The sequence below is a fragment of the Scyliorhinus canicula genome, chromosome 3 (assembly GCF_902713615.1).
Source record: "Scyliorhinus canicula chromosome 3, sScyCan1.1, whole genome shotgun sequence".
Lineage (NCBI taxonomy): Eukaryota > Metazoa > Chordata > Chondrichthyes > Carcharhiniformes > Scyliorhinidae > Scyliorhinus > Scyliorhinus canicula.
This window is the reverse complement of record NC_052148.1, coordinates 196967935-196988517: the sequence shown is the minus strand read 5'-3', so window position 1 is coordinate 196988517 and position 20583 is coordinate 196967935. Positions and strand designations below refer to the sequence as shown.

Here is a 20583-nt window from a genome sequence, read left to right as displayed (position 1 = left end):
CATAGCAGTCTCAAGTCGGTGAATTTCAGAGCGCAGTGGCAATCTGACTATCATCGATTTTGCCCGGAAGATCTCAGCCATTATTCCATGTATGACAGTGGAATAATGTGTAATGTCACCACTTGTCAAAGTATGTCAGTTGCAGGTTTCAGCTACCTGTTACTATTTATCTTGATAGCCCCGAATGCTCACAGAAAGTAAAATTCAATAGGGGAATGATTCCGGGCTCTCCATTAAGGTGCATTGGATCTCCTGGGAGAAATGAATATTGGGCCGAGGAACATTGGAAAATTGAGTGAACTCAACTATTTTTTTAAGAGGCTGGATTTTTCTTCCATTCAAATTAATGTCCTAAAGATAACTGAACATAAAGTGAAAATGATTGAAAGCTGGTGCAGTTGGAGTTGCTCATCTAAAGTTCAGGCTGAAGCTCCTATTTTTAAAACTTTTTCACAGGGTGTGGGCATTGATGTCTAGGCCAATGTTTATTGCCCATCCTGGTAGCAGCAAAAGAAAGAGAACTTCACTCTACACAGAATCATGCTCTACCTGGCATGGTTGTACTTAATTGGCACCAGCACTGGGCACCCAAGTTTGCAGTAATTGGGCAGGTGATAGGCATCCAGTTGCATGCTTAATGACAGCAGTGACACTCCTGAACCATTTTGGTCACTGGGCCTCATCAAAATATGTCAGAAAACAACAGTCCAATGTATTGTGGCATTGTCTGATTTAATCAAATGAATTCCTTTTCAAACGTCAAAAAGATTACCTTCATAAAACTCAGCATTTGGCCTAAACTCAAATCACAATAAGTTGTGGGACTTTTCATATTTCTACCTAATAGACTAAATTTTGGCACATGGTTAATTAAAACCTCAATACAAGAACCTGCAGTATCTGTTAGTCCTGTAGGTGATGCTGTGTTAAGTCTTTTGAATTTTAAATATGTCAGGCTGTACGAGACAAAATAGCTAATACTTTATACTGATAACATATTATGCTTTGAATTCACAATCTGGCCAATGACTTGTCATCAATTTCTCAAAATAATTATTTGTTATCCTTCACCTTTTTCTCAAAAATTCAAAATAAGGATTCAAAATTTAAATTACTCATTTCACTTTGGCATTAAATTTTCTCACTGAGTTTTTTCTTTGACTTTTGGTGTTTTCATTGATGATACAGTCGTAGGCCTGAAAATTTCTCAAAGCCTTCTCTAAAACATGAATTGCTCGGAGCTGTGATTCTGTGAGGTGAAGTTGAAATGTGACTAATTTTCAATGATGCATCAATACTGTTCAGTCAGCTTTCAGAAAGAGTATGAATCCAGGTCCTTAACTTCTACCACTCAGTAGCTTTTCTTCAAATCATTTTGAAAACACAACATGATGCAGTTTAAAATCTTACTTAAGATAAAAGTTATACTGAGTGTTTTATTTTCGAAACAGTAACTGAACAAGATGCAATGAGAAAAAAAAATGGGTGTCTTCTTTATGTAGCTTTTATCGTGTTTGTGTTCGATAAACTTCAAAATGTGCCTTAGGCTTGAGAAAAAGAGAGAGATGCTTCATGTTGCTGGTTCAAGTGTAATCTGTACAATTTTCTAGTGTTAGTGGTCGGTACTAACAACATAGGTAGAAAGAAGGATAAGGTCCTGCAGGCAGCCATACGGAGCTGGGAAACTGGCTAGCAAGCAGGGCCTCAAAGGTAGTAATATCTGGATGCCACGTGCCAGAGAGAATAGAAATAGGAGTATAGAACAGATGATTGTGTGGCTGGAGAGATGGTGCAGGAAGGAGGACAATAGATTAGTGGGATATTGGGACCAGTTCTGGTGGAGGTGGGATCTGCACAGGCCAGACATGTTACACCTCCATAGGAGGCTGTGCCTCCTTCCATGGTGGTTTGCTAGTTTTTGTTTTCTTTATTATTTCATGTTATGTGGGTGTCACTGGCAAAGCCAGCATTTGTTACCCATTGTCTTTGAACTGAACATTTCAGAGGACTGTTAAGAATCACATGAAGGCCAGGCTGAAACAGCAGATTTCCTTCCCCAAGGACATTGGGGAACCAAATGGGTCTTCAGAACAATCCATGATAGTTGAATGCTCACCATTATTGAGACCTATTTATTAATTGAATTTAAATTCCACCAGCTGCCATGGTGGGATTTGAACCCATGTCCCCAGAGCAATAGCCTGACCTCTGGATTATTCATTCGGTGACATTACCATGATACCACCACCTCTTGCCCCCAGGGATATTTTAAACCAACTTGACAAGGGGACAAGAACCAGGATGTAAAAAAAGAAAGGAAAACAAGGTGCATAAAGGACCGGAAGAAACAGATAGCACTAGAGTGAGAAACAGTCAGGCATTTAGTGAGAATGCAATAAATTAGGTATACAGTGCGTGTATGTGAATGCAGAGTGTGTTTAAATAAGATTGCTAACTACAGATAGACACTAGGGATTATGATGTGGTGATAACAAAGAATGGCTCAAAGAGGGTAAGACTAGGTCCTAACGATCCCTGGACACAGGGTATTCAGGAAAGATAGGGAAGGCAGGTAAGAAAGGAGGAGGGGTGGCAGTCTAGTTTAAGCATAATATTGCAATGCTGTAAGAGAGGGGGCTGGATTGTCTGATTTTGAGGCTATGTCCCCACGCCAGAGTGGGAACAACAAAATGGAGCAAACCGATCCTCCATTTGGCTGGGTGCTAGCAGCTGAGCAGTGTACAGCACCCAGCTCCAGCTACCAATATAGCCCAGAGAATTTCCGGGTCCATGGCCATGCATGCGCATGGTGGCGGCCTGCAGCAGTCGCACTGTGCTATATGGCGCCGGCTGCTCACGGACCAGGTCCGCGAAATAGTGCCGCCCTTTGGCCGGCTCGCACGCCCCTGACCACCTCCCCACAGTGCCCCCGGCCCTGATAAAGTCCCCCTCCAACTGTGGCAGCGCAGGACTGAGTCCGCAGCTGCCACGCCGAGTTCACGACGGATGAGACCATGAGAGACCTGCGCCATTGGGAACCAGGCCGATCAGGGGCGGAGCATCGGGGAGCAGGCCTCAGGCAATGCCCTGAAGCTGTCAATACGTTGCGCGGTGTACTCCTAGAGAATGCCCCCTAGAGGGGGCGGAACAACATGAAAGCAGCACAACCCCCGATTTTGTTGGGAACTGTGATTCTCTGACCGATTGCCGAACGCGATTTTGGCGTCGACGACCGGAGAATCCAGCCCAGGATGTCCTAGAGAGGTGAAGCACAGAATCTATTTGCTTAGAGATAAGAAACAGAGGTAGCATTACATTACTGGGAGCATTCTATAGGCCACCGTCTAGTGGGAAACATGTAGAGACAAATCTGCAAGTAAATTACAGAAGTGTGCAAAAGCTACGGAATAATTGTTTGGGGGGACTTTAATTATCTTAATATAAATTGGGATAGCAATAGTCTAAGTGACAAAGAGCAGGAAGAGTTTCTGGAATGTGTTCAGGATAATTTACTTGATCAGTATGTTCTTGCCCGATCCGGAAAGGGGCATTGCTGGATATTGTTCTGCAGAATGAAATGGGTCAGATGGACATCGGGTAGAATTAGCAGGCAGTGATCATAGTATCATAAGGTTTAAGTTACCAACGAAAAGGACATGGAGCAATCCAAAATAAAAATAATTATCTGGGGTGTGGCCAATTTTAATTGGGTGAGGACAAATCTAGCCCAGTTAAACTGGAATCAAAGATTGACAGGCAAAACTGTAATGAAACTTTAATGTCTTTAAAGAGGAGATGATTCAGATAGAGGTGACGTACACTCCCATGAGGGAGAAAGGTAGAACAATCAAAATCAGAACTCCCTGGATGACAAAATATGTAGGAAAATGTGAAGTTATGAACTATGGTAGGGAGACTAAGAAAGCTGAATATTATTTAAATGGAGAAAGACTGCAGAAAACTGCAGCACAGAGGAATTTGGGGGTCCTCGTGCATAAATCACAAAAAGCTAGCATGCAAGTTCAGCAGGTATTTGGGGAGGCGAATGGAATGTTGGCCTTTATTTCAAAGAGAATAGAGTATAAAAATAGGGAAGTCCTGCTAAAACTGTACAAGACACTAGTTAGATCACACCCGGTGTACTGTGAACAGTTTTGGTACCCTTATTGAAGAAAAAATATACTAACATTGGAGGCAGTCCAGAGAAGGTTTGTTAGGTTGATCCCGGTTATGGAGGGATTTTCTTATGAGGAACTGTTGAGTAGATTGGGCCTCTTCTCAATGAAACTTAGAAGAATGAGAATGAGCGGTGACCTTATTGAGACATCTATGATTCTCAGGGGCTTGACAGGGTAGATGCTGAGAGGATGTTTCCTCTTGTGGGAGATTCTAGGACCAGAGGGTGTAATCAAAGAGTAAGGCATCGCCTTTTAAGACAAAGATGAGGAGGAATTTCTTCTTTCAGAGGGTAGTGAATCTGTGGAATTTGTTACTGCAGAGGGCTGTTGAGGCTGGGTTGTTAAGTATGTTCGATGCTGTGGTAGACAGATTTCAATCAGTCAGAAAATCAAGGGTTGTGGGGATAAGCAGGATAAGAACGTTGAGTTGAGGATTATATCAGGTCAGCCATGATCTCATTGAATGGCGGAGCAGCGTCGATAGGCGGAGTGGCTTACTTCTGCTCCGACTGCTTATGGTGACCAATTATATACCATTGTGGCATGTGTATGTAGCATTGTGGATAGCACAATTGCTTCACAGCTCCAGGGTCCCAGGTTCGATTCCGGCTTGGGTTACTGTCTGTGCGGAGTCTGCACATCCTCCCCGTGTGTGCGTGGGTTTCCTCCGGGTGCTCCGGTTTCCTCCCACAGTCCAAAGATGTGCAGGTTAGGTGGATTGGACATGATAAATTGCCCTTAGTGTCCAAAATTGCCCTTAGTGTTGGGTGGGGTTACTGGGTTATGGGGATAGGGTGGAGGTGTTGACCTTGGGTAGGGTGCTCTTTCCAAGAGCTGGTGCAGACTCGATGGGCCGAATGGCCTCCTTCCGCACTGTAAATTCTATGATAATCTATGATAAAAAGGTGAATTAAAGTATGGAAGCAAAGGTGCTAAATGGGTACTTTGCACCTGTCTTTACCAAACGGAAAGGGGATCAGGGTTATGGGGAAAAGGCAGGAGAATGGGGATGAGAAAAAAATCAACCATGATTGAATGGCGGAGCAGACTCGATGGGCCAAGTGGCCTAATTCTGCTTCTATGCCTTATGGTCTTATGGAAAGATTCTGCCAAGGTTAAATTGAAAGAAGAGGTGGTTGGGACAACGGATGCATTAGGGTTAGACTTGGCAGCACCTTTTCCTGTCAATATCACTCTCCACTTCCCACCCAAAAAAAATGAGCATAAATAGAGAAACACCAAATTAAGGGATAAGAAATAGAGAAGCAGAAATGAAAGTGAAGCGATCCAGAGCAACAGCAATATAAAATACATGAGAGAAAGCAATCACAATAAGCGCTACGCGCAACGCCATGGGAGATTGACTGTATTGGACTTTATTGCTGGTCTAAGATCGCGGTGCTTTAAAATGCACTTAATTTATGTAATGGCATATTGCGTTATGCAGCTAAAAAAGAGGAGGGAGTGGATCACTGAGGGTTTGCAATGATATTTCCATTGGTTATATGTGGTGGTTACCCCTTCAGCTCAGTCCAGTGCAGTGTAAATACAAACAACCTGACGTCAGGACGGCAGCAGAAACAGCAGCAGTGAAGCCTGCATGTGAGTGAGTGAGTGAGTGCCAACGTCTGAGCGTCTCAGCAACATTGCAATAGAGCAGGAAAGGAAGGGGAGCCGGGCAAATTGGCAATGGACAGAAAGTTTCCCCTGTCTGACGACTCGGTTTATATTTTGTTTCGCGCGAACCTGGACGTTTGACTGGCGAGCGGGAATAAATTCAGAGGACACGTAAAACCAGTTCGTCCGGGAACCGAACCGTCAACTGCGTGCATTGAAGTGATTTGATCTTGTACTATCGTCATAAAAGAGAGAAAAAAATAAAACAGCGTTGCGCCTTGAGGATCTTGGAGAGTTTAATCTTTTTTTTCTTGCTATACTGACCTCCGACCTCATATCGCAATGAGTTGGATGTGAAGGTTCGTGCAATATTTATATATATATATGTGCATACATTTAAGTTTGAAATGGGCATTAGGCCAGAATAGCCGTGGTTTCGCGGTTCATTAACTTGTGTGCGACTGACAAACCCTGATGATCTGTCTGCAACCATTACAAAACCTTTGAAAAGTCAGCCTGTCACTGAGGCGTTGCGCAGATTGACCTTTCCCTCTAGAAATAGATTTAAATGTAGGCTGAAGAGGATCGCCGCCCCTCTCCGACACCATTAGCTCGGGTTTCCTTCCATTAAAACCTCCAAACGCCAAGTTCAACTTTTCTCCAGGAATGATTTAGGGGGAAAAGTGGCGGGTGGCGGGGGAAGAGGTTAAAGAGACAGCTTCCTTCACACAAACAAAAAAAAAGGCGCAGTTTCCCAGACATTTCACGTCGATTTTCGAAAGGGTTTGCACGAAAATGGTGGTCTTCATTTAAAGCAAGCGTGTTTTAAAAAAAAAGACAACTAAAACCTTCCACCGACCGGAGGATAAATCGTACGCGTATTTCAACATTGCGTCACCCGGGTGGAGTCTTGCAAGCTTGTTTCCCCCACCCCCATTTTTTATTCCAGTTGCAGCAATGTTATTTATTGAAGTGGGCTGCAGGTGGCTGCGGTGGTGAGGTGACCCGGGGGGGGGGGGGGGGTTTGCAGCTGCGCCGGGTGGCAGTTGGGGGCGAGCGGGCAGCGCCCGGGGGGGGGGGGGGGGGAAGTTGCCTGGAGCTCGGGGCTCCGCGCGCGCCCTCCCCAGCCGCTCTCCCGCTGCCGAGCTCCGTCTGCAACTCGCTGCAGCTGGCAGCTGGAGTGACAGCTCGGCCGGCCAACTGCAGGGCTGGCGACGCCCCCTCGCGCGCATACATTAAAGGGACAGGCCTGTCAAGCCTGGGGCCAGTCAACGCTGGCAGTGGGCGGGAGTTATGCCCAGTCTCTCCACTCAGCGAGGAGACAGGGGGGAGCGCACCTTCCAATCATTCCGTTCTCACCCCTCCCCTTTCTGGTGGAAAATAACGCACACACACACATATATATATGTAATGTATATATTAAAGAGCCACACCATGTGTACATATTTCATCTTTGATCTCAATGTTTTCACTCTCGGCAACTAAAAAGCTTTCAAACATAGTCGCCAGCGGGGAAGGGGGTAAGTCGCAGAAAACACGGCTGAAAAAAAGGCACCGTTGGCAGTTTAATTAATGTTTTGCATTATTATTGACAAGAAGACTGAACTAGTAATTGAAGCTGCACGCGTCGTCAGTGGGAAGGGTGAGCAGTAAAACCCGAGCAGCCGGGATGCTGGAAAGTGGGGTGACAGTGTCCAGGAGACAAATTCAGCACCAACTGGTCAAGAATGGGGCAGTCAGTCAGGCGGCGGATTTAGCGGCGGGCGTGCTGCGGGTATGTGGGGGTGATCTGGTGTTGCGGCTCCGCTGATTGTAAACCCAAGGGGATCGCGAGGAAGGAGAGCGAGAGGAATACTCGGGGATCCGGTCTAAAATCCGCTGGGAACAAGAGGAGGGGGGGGGGGGGGGGGGGGGGGGGGGGGGTCGTCCGTTCGGCACAAATGTTTATGTTGTATGCACCTGACGCACTCCTTATTGTCGAGTTATTCATAAACTTTGAGCGAGAATAGGAGAAAGTTGCATAATTCGGAATATAGGATTTAGCAAGTTATTGGTTTTGATAAATCTGTCCTGATGTTTAATGATCTTTTGCCATTGATCCTACAATTTTGTTTGCAATCGAAGTGTATTGTACGATGCGAGTTTAAACGTTCACACACAACATAGAATCTTTTTTCTCTCAGTAACCTCTTTTGCAAAACAGCTTTTGCCTTTACTGGTTGCACTGATATAATCACAACCAATTGCTCACAACTTGTTTGTTAATAGAGAATACATGCACAGCACCTTTCCATATAACCCTTGTTAATAACGCACCCTTGTATGCATCTGAAAGGTATCATTGCACAGAGAGTCTACTGTGTAGTGTCGATGATCTAAGTTCTCTGAAATCGGTAGGGACATAAGCATATATTTAATTTGGAATATCTTAGTGTGTTTGCAGGTAATGCAAATTGAAAGTTTATTTTCTGAACTATTTATTATTCTTGCACTGACATAATATTGTATCTGTTTGAAATAGAAGAGAATATTATTTTTAAAACAAATTTAATTTTCTTTTAGGTGTATTAAAATAAACAGCAATGGAAACCAAAGGATATATTGACTACCCTGAAGTAATGAATATTGGAAGACAGTGGAGTCTAAACAAAACTACATCGAGTGTTGTGAGAGATGAGATTGGTGGCTGTGACAGCAATGCAATGGCTATTCTCAACGTTAGTTGCATACCTCCAGTTGCGAAGAATGGAGATGGAGAGAGGAGTCAGGAGTTCTCTCCCATCCTTCAGCATCAGCCTCCTTATCAGGTGCAACACCAAGATCAGCACCTTGGGTTTCTTGCTTCGGATCCAAAGTGCAACCTAGGAGCTGCTTTAGAACTGTCAAAGACTGTTGCTGAGTCTATGGGTTTGTATATGAATTCGGCAAAAGAAATGGGGAGCGAGTTTAACTACAGTATGCAACCAGAACAAATGGAGGGAAGGTCTAGCAATATTACAGAAATTGGTGGACAAGAAGTAAACCTTCAGGAGGAGAAGGTTAATGCTATCATATCACATCGAGGGATGAGACGATGTTCTTCGTCCTCCAGCCCTGGAAGAAATAGTCATGGTTCATGCATCTCCAGTCCTGTAAATTTCAATAATTTAGGCTGTTCAGTGTCAAGTCCTAATAACATTAACTCGTGTGTCCCTAGTCCTGCTAAAATAAATTACTTAGCTCTATCTAGTCCTGACACTGTTAGCAATATGAGATCTTCCATCTCTAGTCCTGATAATAATTTGAGTACTTCTGCCACTAGCCCAAGTGATATTCATTGTGCTATCTCCAGTCCTACTAAGATAAATAGCCTCGGTATGTCTAGTCCTAATAATCTGAACAGTTTGGGCTCTTCCATCTCTAGTCCTGCCAATATCAGTAACCTGCACTCTTCAGTCTCCAGTCCGAATAACATGAGCTCTCCTCTTTCTACTCCTAGTAATCTTGCTTCTCCTCTTTCTGTATCTGCTAATAATAACATTTTGTCTAGCCCCAACAATAATGGCATGGCCTCTTCTGTCTCCAGCCCTGCTGTAAATAACCTGCACTTTTCCAACTCTAGCCCAGCTGCTGAGACAAGAATGATCATCAATCCCCACCAGAACCCAAGAGCAAGAATTCAAAAGCAGGTGGAAATTAAAGTATTTAAGGATGAGAAAATAAAAAGTGAATGCCTAGAGACAGGGTCAATTAATAATGTCAATCCTGTTCAGTTTATGAAAACTGAAGTAGACAGTGATTTTGGTGGACCCTGTTTCCAAAGTAGGGGTAGCTCAGACCCATCTAATGCAATGTTCTCAACACCTCTAAAATGTGAGATGAATGAAACTGCTTGTCTGAACGCGATGTATACTACTCAAGTTTCAGAAAATCCCTTTTCAGAAATTGCACATCAGTTGTTTGAGGCGAAGACAAGTTACGGAGACACATTTGACCTTTATGGTATTCTGGGGATACCTACATCCTCCTCTAATTCTAGTTATGAACAAGATGCTTATTTGCAACCCAACCCAACAACAGTGATCAAACAGGAGCCAAATGACGAAGGTTACTGCCAAGCCACCTGTTCACCTCCATCCACTATTGTAGGTGTTAACTCAACTGGACAATCCTTTCACTACAGAATTGGAGCCAGTGGCACAATTTCTGTGCCTTACCCTTTTATGAGAGATCAGAGAAATCAGCTTTTAAATTTAATTACTCCTGTGTGCACTGTGCTTGGATCTTGGAAATCACACCCCATCACGCCACAGAGCTCCATATCTCCTGGGAGAAGTGATGGCTACCCATTACAAGGATACATTCCTGAGAAAATGACACGGTGAGTTCTATAACAGTCCTTGCATCTTAAATTATTATGCTGAATTAATTCAAACTTTTGTTAAGCTATACCTTGGAAATAGAGACGTCATATTGATTATTATTGAGATAGCCAGCTAAAAAATGAGATACTAAGTATAATGCAGAAAATTCCAGATATTTTATCTTATTATTTAGTCCATACCTTTGTATTTTTGATTATCCTCTGTAAATACTAGAGGATGATTGCCAATACTGGAAAATTACTGCAGTAACTTATGTTTAAACTATTGTACCATTAGTTGGTTTGAACATTTTGAGATCCCTGGCATTCCTTTTGTGGAAACTTGAGACTTCTGCAGCTCAACATTTTGCTTTGGTAGTGATGAAGGGTTCTGGTCAAGTAGGTATTTTGACCCATGCTGAACAAAGCTCCTTTGGTGATTTCTATGGTGTTGGGGTAATTTTGAATGGCTATGCGAAGGAGTGTGAAATGATATACAGATACTGAATATTTAACCATAATACAGTGATAAAAACTGGAGGTTCTGTGGTCCTTGCATGTGAATTTATATATCTTCAGGTTAAACATTGTCATATAAATTCAGTTAGACATTGTAGTATATCCGTTTTGTTTGTTTCAAAATGCTTGAACTATTAAATGCTTTTGGGATGGTCGCAATAGATCAATGGAAAAAAACTAAAACAACTAAATAAAGAAAACTATTCAGGTTCTATTGTATGCAGTAGTAAATAGCACTTAAGTCTGTAAATCAATCTGAGGCTTCTGATTCCCATAAATACTTGGTTTATGGTGTCAGAAGAGCCTCTGATTGAACTACAATCATATAGTTTCCTGCTGGTTAACTATTTCCTTATCATTTCCAGCTGCTATTTGTCTCTTTACATGGCAGGAACATATTTGAGGTATTCACATAGATTTAAACCAAATAAGTAATAAAAGGTATTTCAAATTAATTTCCATTTTGTTGTATAAAAAGATAGTATTAAGGAAGTAAAGACAGTTATTCCTGTAACATTGCTTCTTTGTATATTTGGAGTGGCAACATGAGTATTTAATTTACTGTGTTAAAATAAATTCTGGTAACTCATGATGATGATGATTTAGCATGAGACTGATTCATTGTGCTAGCAGTTCATGATCAATACCGGTGAACATATGAATCCATTACAGATATTATGGAATTGACAACTTTGTGTATTTACCTTTCTGCCAAGTCATCCACAGTCGAGTAGTACATTGAGTTGATCTGCTGCACATATTCTGAATATTATTTGATACCATTTTATGTGCTGATTTGTTTGAGATTGAAAGTTGGCATGCATGTTGGTAATAGTTATTTGGAGCAAAATTGAATTTCAAATTATAATCTTCATAGTTTTGTTGTTACATTTAGATCCAGTATTTTATTCAGTTAATAGGATGAAACTATTGGCCAAAGCTCTAAGTATTCAGTTCTACATAAGGCAGTTTTAAAAAATGTCTGCATTTGATGATAGCTTTTAGTCTTGTTGGTGACTATAAGATCAATAATTATTCATGTATTATTTAATGTACATTTACATGTCTCTAGTTCTGAATTACAACAGAAGAAGACTGCAGAGGATTCAGGGATTCTGCTAAGTTCAGGTTCCATGACTTTTGATAACCAACCAATATCACTGTCAAAGAATTGAATCTTTTGATACACAATTTGCAATTTTACTTCTTAAAAATTTATATTCGCATTGGCAATATTGCCGACCATTAAACACTTTGACTGGTTTCCGAATATTTTGGCCACAACTCTTTGCTGGGAGTCTAGGATCCTTGCTGCAGAGCGCTATTCTTTCAACATCGTAATACTTTGTAAATTACTGTCTTGTTTACAGTTCAGAGCTACGTTTAAAATGCAATTGATTCATATGAACATATTTTTGTTATATATATTTAATTATTTCACTGATAGAGAACTGCTACTGTGAACAGTGGTATTCGGAGGTGCCTGGCTTTCTGATTGACTGGAATTAACATCACAGAATCATTATTCGGGTAGTTTGTAAATGCTCAATATTGGAATGTTGGAAACACAACATTTTATAAATCGCATATTCTGCTTCTGAAATTCAAAGCGATATTAGTTAATTGAGCAGGGCTTGGTGTTTTAAGTGGTTTATATGTATCGTCATCAAACTTGTGAATAGTGATTCACTATATTTTAGTATTAGAATTCAGTGAAGAATGTCATGTTTAATGCTAATTAGTGTGCAGAACAGTGAAGTATGGTGAAATTATTATTTTTGGCAGCACCACAGAAAGTAAGACGTTTTATTTGCCACCCACACAGCAATGCACAATTTTTTGCAAGAGATAAAAAAACTGGGAAAGCATCCAAAATAGTCCAGGTTGCCATGCTGGAGTTTCATTTGCTATACCTATTTTGAAGTTCAGGCACATATTTCACAGCTAGAAGCTATGGAGGAAACATTACAATGGAAACTGAACTTGAGATTTTAGCAGTGTTCTTGATGGACCTAATCATTTTGGTTCATCACGCGTTTGTTCAACATTCGTATTGGCAGTGCAAATTTGTTTGCAATTTGTCTTGATCACAGTTTCCTTTAATTGTCTTCGGTTGAATAAATTAAATGACACCAATGGGACAGAAACCTGTTCGAGCAACATGTAAATGATCATTTACATAGATATCTGGCAGCAAAAGTGGATCATAATGCCAAACAGAATACATTTCTGTATACAGCTCTATAGCACATCATGAAAAATGGCAGCCAAGTCTCACCTTCAATTGTTTTCTGGACTTCCACTCCCACTGGCCTTGCCAGTGACACCCCAATCCCATAAATTAATTTTAAAAAACTAAGGTAAGGGATGGATATGAGTGCCACTTTGATTCTCCAATGCCAGTGTCAATCAAAAATCATGTGTAAAGTGGGTAAATGCAGATTACGGTTTACTGTACTTCAACTTGTCTTGGGCGGTGTTCTCCAACCCCCCCCGCCGGGTCGGAGAATCGCCGGGGGGGGCTGAAACCTGCCCCCGCCGGCTGCCGAATTCTCCGGCGCCGGAGATTTGGCGGGGGCGGGAATCGCGCCGCGCCGGTTGGCGGGCTCCCCCTGGCGATTCTCCAGCCCGCAATGGGCTGAAGTCCCGCCCATTCAATGCCGGTCCCACCAGCGTAAATTGGAGTTGGTCCCTTACCGGCGGGACCTGGCGGTTCGGGCGGGCTCGGGATGATCAGGCCCCAGGAGGTGCCCCCACAGTGGCCTGGCCCGCGGTCGAGGCCCACCGATCCGCAGGCGGGCCTGTGCCGTGGCAGCACTCTATTCCTACGTGCTGGCCATGTAAGCCTCCGCAATGGCCAGTGCGAAGTTGAACCCCCCTGCGCAGTCGTGGGGATGACGTCAGCAGATGGTGATGCTCCCGCGCATGCGCGGACCCGCGCCGGCCGGAGACGTCCCTTTGGCCCCGGCTGGAGCGGTGCCAAAGGCCTTCCACGCCGGCCGGTGGGGAGCAAACCACTCGGCGCCATCCTAGCCCCTGAAGGTGCAGTGGATTCCACACTTTTGGGGGAGGCCCGACGCAGGAGTGGTTCCCGCCACTCCACTGCAGCATTTCTGCCCGCTCCGCCAATTCCCAGAGAATCCCACCCCTTATTTTCAGAAAGGCATTAATTAGGATACATTTTGCCATTTTCTAAACCAGATGTCCTGAGGTCTTTGTAAGCTGATTTGCAATAATCTACTTGTAGTTTTGTACTACTGTATTGGCTCATATTTATAGGAAGTGAGCTGATACAGTTGAATGTTACTTCACAGCTTGATCATATTCACAGCAAAGGGCAGATAATTTCCCTCAATTATTTATTGGCATTGTGATGGACCAGGGTTTAGAGAACCCCAAAGTGTAGCATGGAGTTCACCTGACCCACAACGTTTAATAGATTGTGGTATGGGGAGCACAAGGCCCACTCTACAGGTGTGGTAGAGCAGAAATAGAAAGGTATTTTTTAAAGAAAAACAATGTTTATTCTATGAACTCAAGTTAACCTTTTTAAAACATACAGTAAACATCTTAGCAACCATTAATTCAAATACAACCCCCAAAGAATACAACACTAAGTAATCCTTTAAGCTTTCCTTTTCACATCCATACAACTTAAAAACACCTTTTAACAGAAGCACATTAGGTTTACATTCACTACTGAGAACATTTATAATTCTGAATTCACCAAATGATCAAGAGATAGTATTTCCATGGCAGAGAGATCAACAGTGCAGCTGCTCTGTCTGGCTTCAGCTCCCACACTGGAAACAAAACTAAAACATACCCTGCAGCCTGCTCAAAAACTCAAATCAAAAGCTGACAGACAGCCCAGCCCCACCCACACTCTGACATCACTGCAGTAGTAAACAGCCATTTCTTAACGGTACTCTCACTACAGATATTTATAGACACATCCATTTATAAACATTCATTTCTTAAAGGTACTCTCACGTGAAAATTTGTCCTAGAGAGATTATGAAAGAGATTTGTAGAAATTATACCCTGGTGAAAATGTTTTTTAAAAAGTCTACAATTGAGGCAACTAGTTATTGACTTTGATATTTTCACGCAGAATGAGTGAAAGGGGTGGGATATAATGGTCGATCTGCTCCCTGGTTTTCTCTTCACAGGCTTTTTCAGTGCGTGAAAAGGCAAAAGAATGTAATTTATGATCTGTATCCTGAAAATTACAGTTTATGCTATTATTATACAATTACTTAATGCATTCCTTCCTATTTTAAGAGAGTTGTTAACTTATTGAAAATCAAAAGAATGTCAAAGAATTGTGTTAATCATTCAGTTGCTAACATCATAAACTGTAATTTGTAGGCTCGTATGATTATATACATGAATCACAGGCAACCTACTCAAAGCAATGTTATTTTTATTGGGAATAGTTTTGTAATCACAGATTTAAAGATTTTTATAGCTTTTTAAAATGTAATTAATGAATTGGAATTGGAACTGTTTTAAGTTAATCAGAATATTAATTACAACTATTATGTAAATATAAGAGGCTATGTTACCAATTTCCAGATAGGGTGTAGGCCCCATCTTGAAGATCTAACCAGTTCTTAACTATTATGTTAGTGAGTCTGAATCTTGCCTACATAGACCCCTGTTCAGTGATGAGACACATAGTATGACTACAAAAAAGAGGAAATAAATGAGTCAGTCGATGTTCAGAAGTTCCACACAGCAGGATCAGTTTGGCACTTTGTTGCTTTTTTAACTGAACTGAGGGAATGATTTCGAGAAGTTTTCTAATACATTGAAACTAAAACAGAACATTTCTATGATTTTTCTCACTTTATGTTGAGCCGTGAAGCTAAAACAATCATTCTAATTAACAAGTTAATTCTATGTGGAAATGAGACAACCAAATCTCTGAATTGCCATGAGAGCCAAAGACTAAAAATTAGGACCAGGAGAGATGTTAAGAAGCACTTCTTTATGCAAAGGGTGGTAGAGGTTTGGAACTCTCCCCCACAAATGGCAATTGATGCTAGAACAGTTGTAAATTTTAAATCTGAGATACGTACATTTTTGTTAAGCAAAGATATTAAGGGATATGGACCAAAGAATGGATATGGAGTTAGCCATGATCTCATTAAATTACGTGTCAGGATTGAGGGGCTGAATGGCCTACGCCTGCTCCTATGTTCCTATGGCTTAATGTTTACTTACAGGGGATTAAGGGAATAGTAGAAGAGCGCTCCCGCCTCCTGCAGCTGAATAGTTTTAACGTCAGTGCTGAGAATATGAAAATTATTTGTGCAGTTTTCACAAATAGCAGCCCAATTTATAAAATAAAATTTCCATTATTACCAGATGATTTCTTGTCCACTGTCATCTGATATAATCTCAGCGTTTCAAGAAAACGATTATTTGTATGTGAAATGTGAAAGTCAGCAGGAATTCTAATAAGAGCTGTGGCTGCTCCCACCCCAATTCACATACATAGGTGGCGTAGTGGTATTGTCACTGAACTAATTAACCAGAGGCCCAGGGTAATACTCTGAGGGCCTAGGTTCAAATCCTGCCATTGCAGATGGTGAAGTTTGAATTCAATAAAAATCTAGAATTGAAAGTCTAATAATGACCATGAAACCATTGTCAATTGGCATAAAAACCCATCTAGTTCAGTGATGTCCTTTAGGGAAGGAAATCTGCTGTCCTTACCTGGTCTGGCCTATATGTGACTCAGACCCACAGCAATGTGGTTGACTCTTAACTGCCCCTCAAGGGCAATTATGGCACAGCCGGTGACGCCATGTCCCATGAATAAACTTAAAAATACCTTCTGCCCTTTCTGAATCATTATATTCTGCATTTGATAATTTTGTACTCAACATGTCACAAACCCTGAGGGTATAACAAGGGCCATGAATTCCATGATTCATGATTATGATTAAAAATGGAGCTTGTTAAATTTGATAATTAGTACTGTAGTTCATAAGCTTTATTTCACAGTACATGTTGGTTAAATTATTAAGTGTCTTTAGCTGGGGCTATGGATTAGATCATTTTTTTATGGTAGTCTCGCCCAATTACTTAAATTGTTGCACTGACATAAATTACATGCCAGTTCTCTCAAATAAAACATTTTTGGAAGAGTGTTTACAAAGGCATGTAAGAAAGTAAGTGTAGCTTGACACAGTAAGACCAATGTCCGTTAATGCAGCAGGAATTTTTCTGGCCGATCACGCTAAAACTATATAGTTGACTTGGATTTGTAGATCATGTGTCTTACTGGCTCTTGTTTTATATTTCAAAAGGTAAATTTGCACACTGGTTTACACATTAGTGCAGTTCTATATATTGATTTCAGTTAAGCATTTATGGGGTCTAACTAATCAAATGGGACCAATTTTAACATTGAGTAAGCCGATTGGATTTCAATGGCCAGGATTTAACACGGAGGCTGTGACCCACCTACCAGCAGGACATGCAGTGGTGAACCCGCCCCCATTGTTCTGGACATCGTGACCAGATTTTATGGTCGTCAGACAATTCGTTGCCTGTGGTTGTGGCTTCTGCCCTTGTGAAGGAGAATGTCCTGTCCTCAGTTAGATGGCCAGCAACTCTTTAGTTCCAGCATTGTCACTGGAAGCAATGGTCATTGCTGGAACTGCAGTTAGAACTGAAGAGGAACAGCGATGGGAGTTGGGGTACAAGATAAGTGGGGCGGCCTCGTTAGGCATACCTTGGTGAGGGTGGGGTGACAATCGAGAGACTGGTGGGTGGGTAAGCAAGTGTTTTGGCCTTTTACAGTGGTGGCCTTGTACAGTGGGGGGGGGGGGGGGGGGGGGGGCTCCGTGAGGCACAGGGTGCCCGAACTTCAGAGCCTTAATTGGTTCAAGGGCAGGGAGAATGGCTGACACCTTTCCTGCCGCTGGTAAAATTTCAGTAGAGGTGAGTAGATGACAGGCACAGCACTCCCCAACCCCCACATCCCACCCAATTTTATGCCACCCTCACCAACCCCCCTGCCCTGTGTCTGCCAACCATTTTCTTGTTCCTAAATCAGGGTAAGGATCGTCATCTGATATATAGTTGATACTGGTGTTTTTTTACAATAATTTTCCCACTCGGCTGATTCACGAGAGCTCCAGTAAGTGAACCCTGTGCCTTATGATGCAGGCTGATTTGACAGACTTTGAGGAACAACAATACCTTGGATTAATACAGAACATTTGGAATAAACCAGTGACCAAAGAACAAGGTATCTGGCATCACAAGGGTTAATGTGTGACTGTGTACAGTACTGCCCACAGTGTGATGTAAAGGAACACATGACCTGACCCGAGAGAGAGTTGTGGAGTCCTGTAGCATTGAGTTAGTTCCTAGCTTCGACTACACCCTGCAAGAATGTATATAGATATATATTTTGTGTTGGGGGTTGGTTAGCTCAGTTGGCTGGTTAGACGCCAACAGCGCGGAATCAATTCTCGTACTGGCTGAGGTTATCCATGAAGGCCCCACCTTCTCAACCTTGCCCCTCGTCTGAAATGTAGTCCCTTAGGTTAAATCAACACCAGTCAGCTCTCCCTCAAAAGGGGAGGGCAGTCTTTGATCCTCATGGATTGTGGTGATTTACCGTGGAATCCCTACATGGCAGAAGGAGGCCATTTGGTCCATCAAGTCTGCATTGACTCTCCGAAAGAGGGACCTATGTCCACTCCCCCATCCTATCCCCGCAAACCCAAGCATTGATTATGGCCAGTCAACCTAACCTACAAATCTCTGGACTGTAGGAGGAAACCAGAGCACCACGGAAACACAGGGAGAACTCCACTCAGACGGTCACTCAAGGCCAGAATTGAACCTGGTCCCTGGCACTGTGAGGAAGCAGTGCAAACCACTACGCCACCATGCTGCCATTTCATTTAATGTGTCACCAATAAACAATTAATGTTCAATTTTACATCCTTTGAAACATCTATGTGAGAGGCTTAATGAATTGACAGTAGAACAAGTGTATTCAAACAAAAAATAACATGTAGCCAGAGAAGGAGATATTACATGAGATTATAAAAGCTTTTTTAATGAGCTGCATTTTAAACCAAAGGAAGGGAGCATGGTGGCAAGGCAGAAAAGTTTAAAAAGGAAGTTCCAGAATTTAGGGTCTGGATGGCTGATGACATTGATTCAGGGAGTGGGGTTTGAAACAAGAAGCCAGAGTTGCAGGAATCCTGGAAGTGGTCCTAGAGATAGGAACATGGTGGGGCCAGGAAAGAATTTGAACATGAGGTGAGAATTTTACATTTTGATGTGGAACTATGAACCAAAATGTGTATATTACCTGTGAAAAGGTAACACCACAATGCAATATAATTCCCTCCTTCCCTTCATCCGATCTAAGATTGTTTATTATTTTTAAACTATCGTGCGCTTTTAGAAAAATACAAAAGAGGGGATATTTTTGGTTGTGCCACTAAAGCAGCAGACCGATGCATGATCGTGTTACATCCACTTTGGGCCATATTTCAACATTCACAGGGTTTTCTGTAGTTATCTGATTTAATATACTAAAATTTAGGCATGTGAGCTTCAAGTGATTATTTAGCTTGGTGCGGGATTAGGGGTGGGAATTACATTTGCGGTTAATATTGGCCAGAATTGTTGAGACTGCTCAATTTCTCAGCTGCTGCCTGCTTTGAGACCTGCTGGTGAGCAGATCAATATCCGTCAGTTGAAAACAACTTTGCAAGATGTATTTTTGGAGAAAGCTTTTCTGTAATAATTTTTAAAGGTTTAGGAATCAGGATGAGAAGAAAGCATTTTATTCTGCCCGCTCTATTGATAGAATTTCCATTAAGAGTGAGTTCATGTTTGGGGAAGCAGGGTTACATCTATTGCTTTAATCCTTTGGAACGCTAATAACAACCTTTACTGAGTTCAGGACTGTTCCTATTAGCTGCCTCAGACCACATGGCACGGTTTGAGCCAGTTATCTTCGAGTTCATCCCAATGTTCATGCACTATTTTTTCCCATGCTGTCACCTTTGGTACAATGGATAAAATGAAGTTGGGGCAGTGGTTTGGATCAGCAACACCAGAGATGTGGGTGAGACAGATTTGATTTATTTTGTTGCTGACTATCACTTGCACTAGTGTGGGAGGAGTGGTAAGAAGACCAAGCATCTTTCTAAAAGAAAACAAATAAACAGGAGAGTTTATTTTAGGCTGTTGGAATTTACCTCCTAATCCTTGGGCCAAAGCCAATCAAAAATTACTTTACAGGACGTGGGCCTCGCTGGCTAGGCCACCATTTGCTGTCCCATTTTAATTGCCCTCTAGAAGATGGTGGTGAGCTGCCTCTTTGAACCGCTGCAGTCCATGTGGTGCAGATGCACCCACAGTGCTTTTAGGAAACAATTTAGCGACAGTGAAGGAATAGCAATATAGTGACAAGTTAGGATGGCATGGAGCTTGGAGGGAAATTGCAATTGGTGGTGTTCCCATCCATCTACGTGGTTGAGGTTGCAGGTTTGGAAGGTATTGTCGAAGCAGCCTTGGTGAGTTGCTGCAGAGCACCATGTAAATTGTACAGTTCTTTAACCTTCCCCCATTGGCTTCAGCAATTGAATCTATTGGCAGGTCATTGTGTAACATACATAGAAAATGGTCAGTTTATTGCTCTACGTGGTAGTGGCCATAAGTGACTTAGCTGCACAAGGATAAGACATGAAAGATTATCGGTACTTCACTTGGAGAGAGAAAGACCACCCATTCATCAGTCGTGACAACTGGTGATGAAACCTGAGGGTAGCAACCAGCTATGGGCACAGCTAGGATGAAGGCTGATGTGGCATGGCCCCTTAAACAGCATCTTCCAAATCTGCAGCTTCTTGTCACTAGAAGGGCAAGGGCAAGAGATGC

The 20583-nt window shown here is 42.3% G+C and overlaps 1 protein-coding gene across 3 annotated transcripts in view; it reads left to right on the top strand.

Moving 5' to 3' along the window:
- The first annotated feature begins 5662 nt into the window (after positions 1–5662).
- The window catches only part of nr3c2 (nuclear receptor subfamily 3, group C, member 2), a 536228-nt gene continuing 521307 nt past the window's right edge, over positions 5663–20583 (top strand). Inside the window, exons 1-2 of one of the 3 annotated variants that reach the window (XM_038791961.1) lie at positions 5663–6154; positions 8358–10155. In XM_038791961.1, the coding sequence (XP_038647889.1) occupies positions 8378–10155 (1778 nt within the window). In that variant the 5' untranslated portion in view covers positions 5663–6154; positions 8358–8377. Of the gene's footprint in view, positions 6155–7164; positions 7316–7548; positions 7570–8357; positions 10156–20583 lie in introns of those variants that run through there. The other 2 variants (XM_038791962.1, XM_038791963.1) reach the window with 2 other exon arrangements.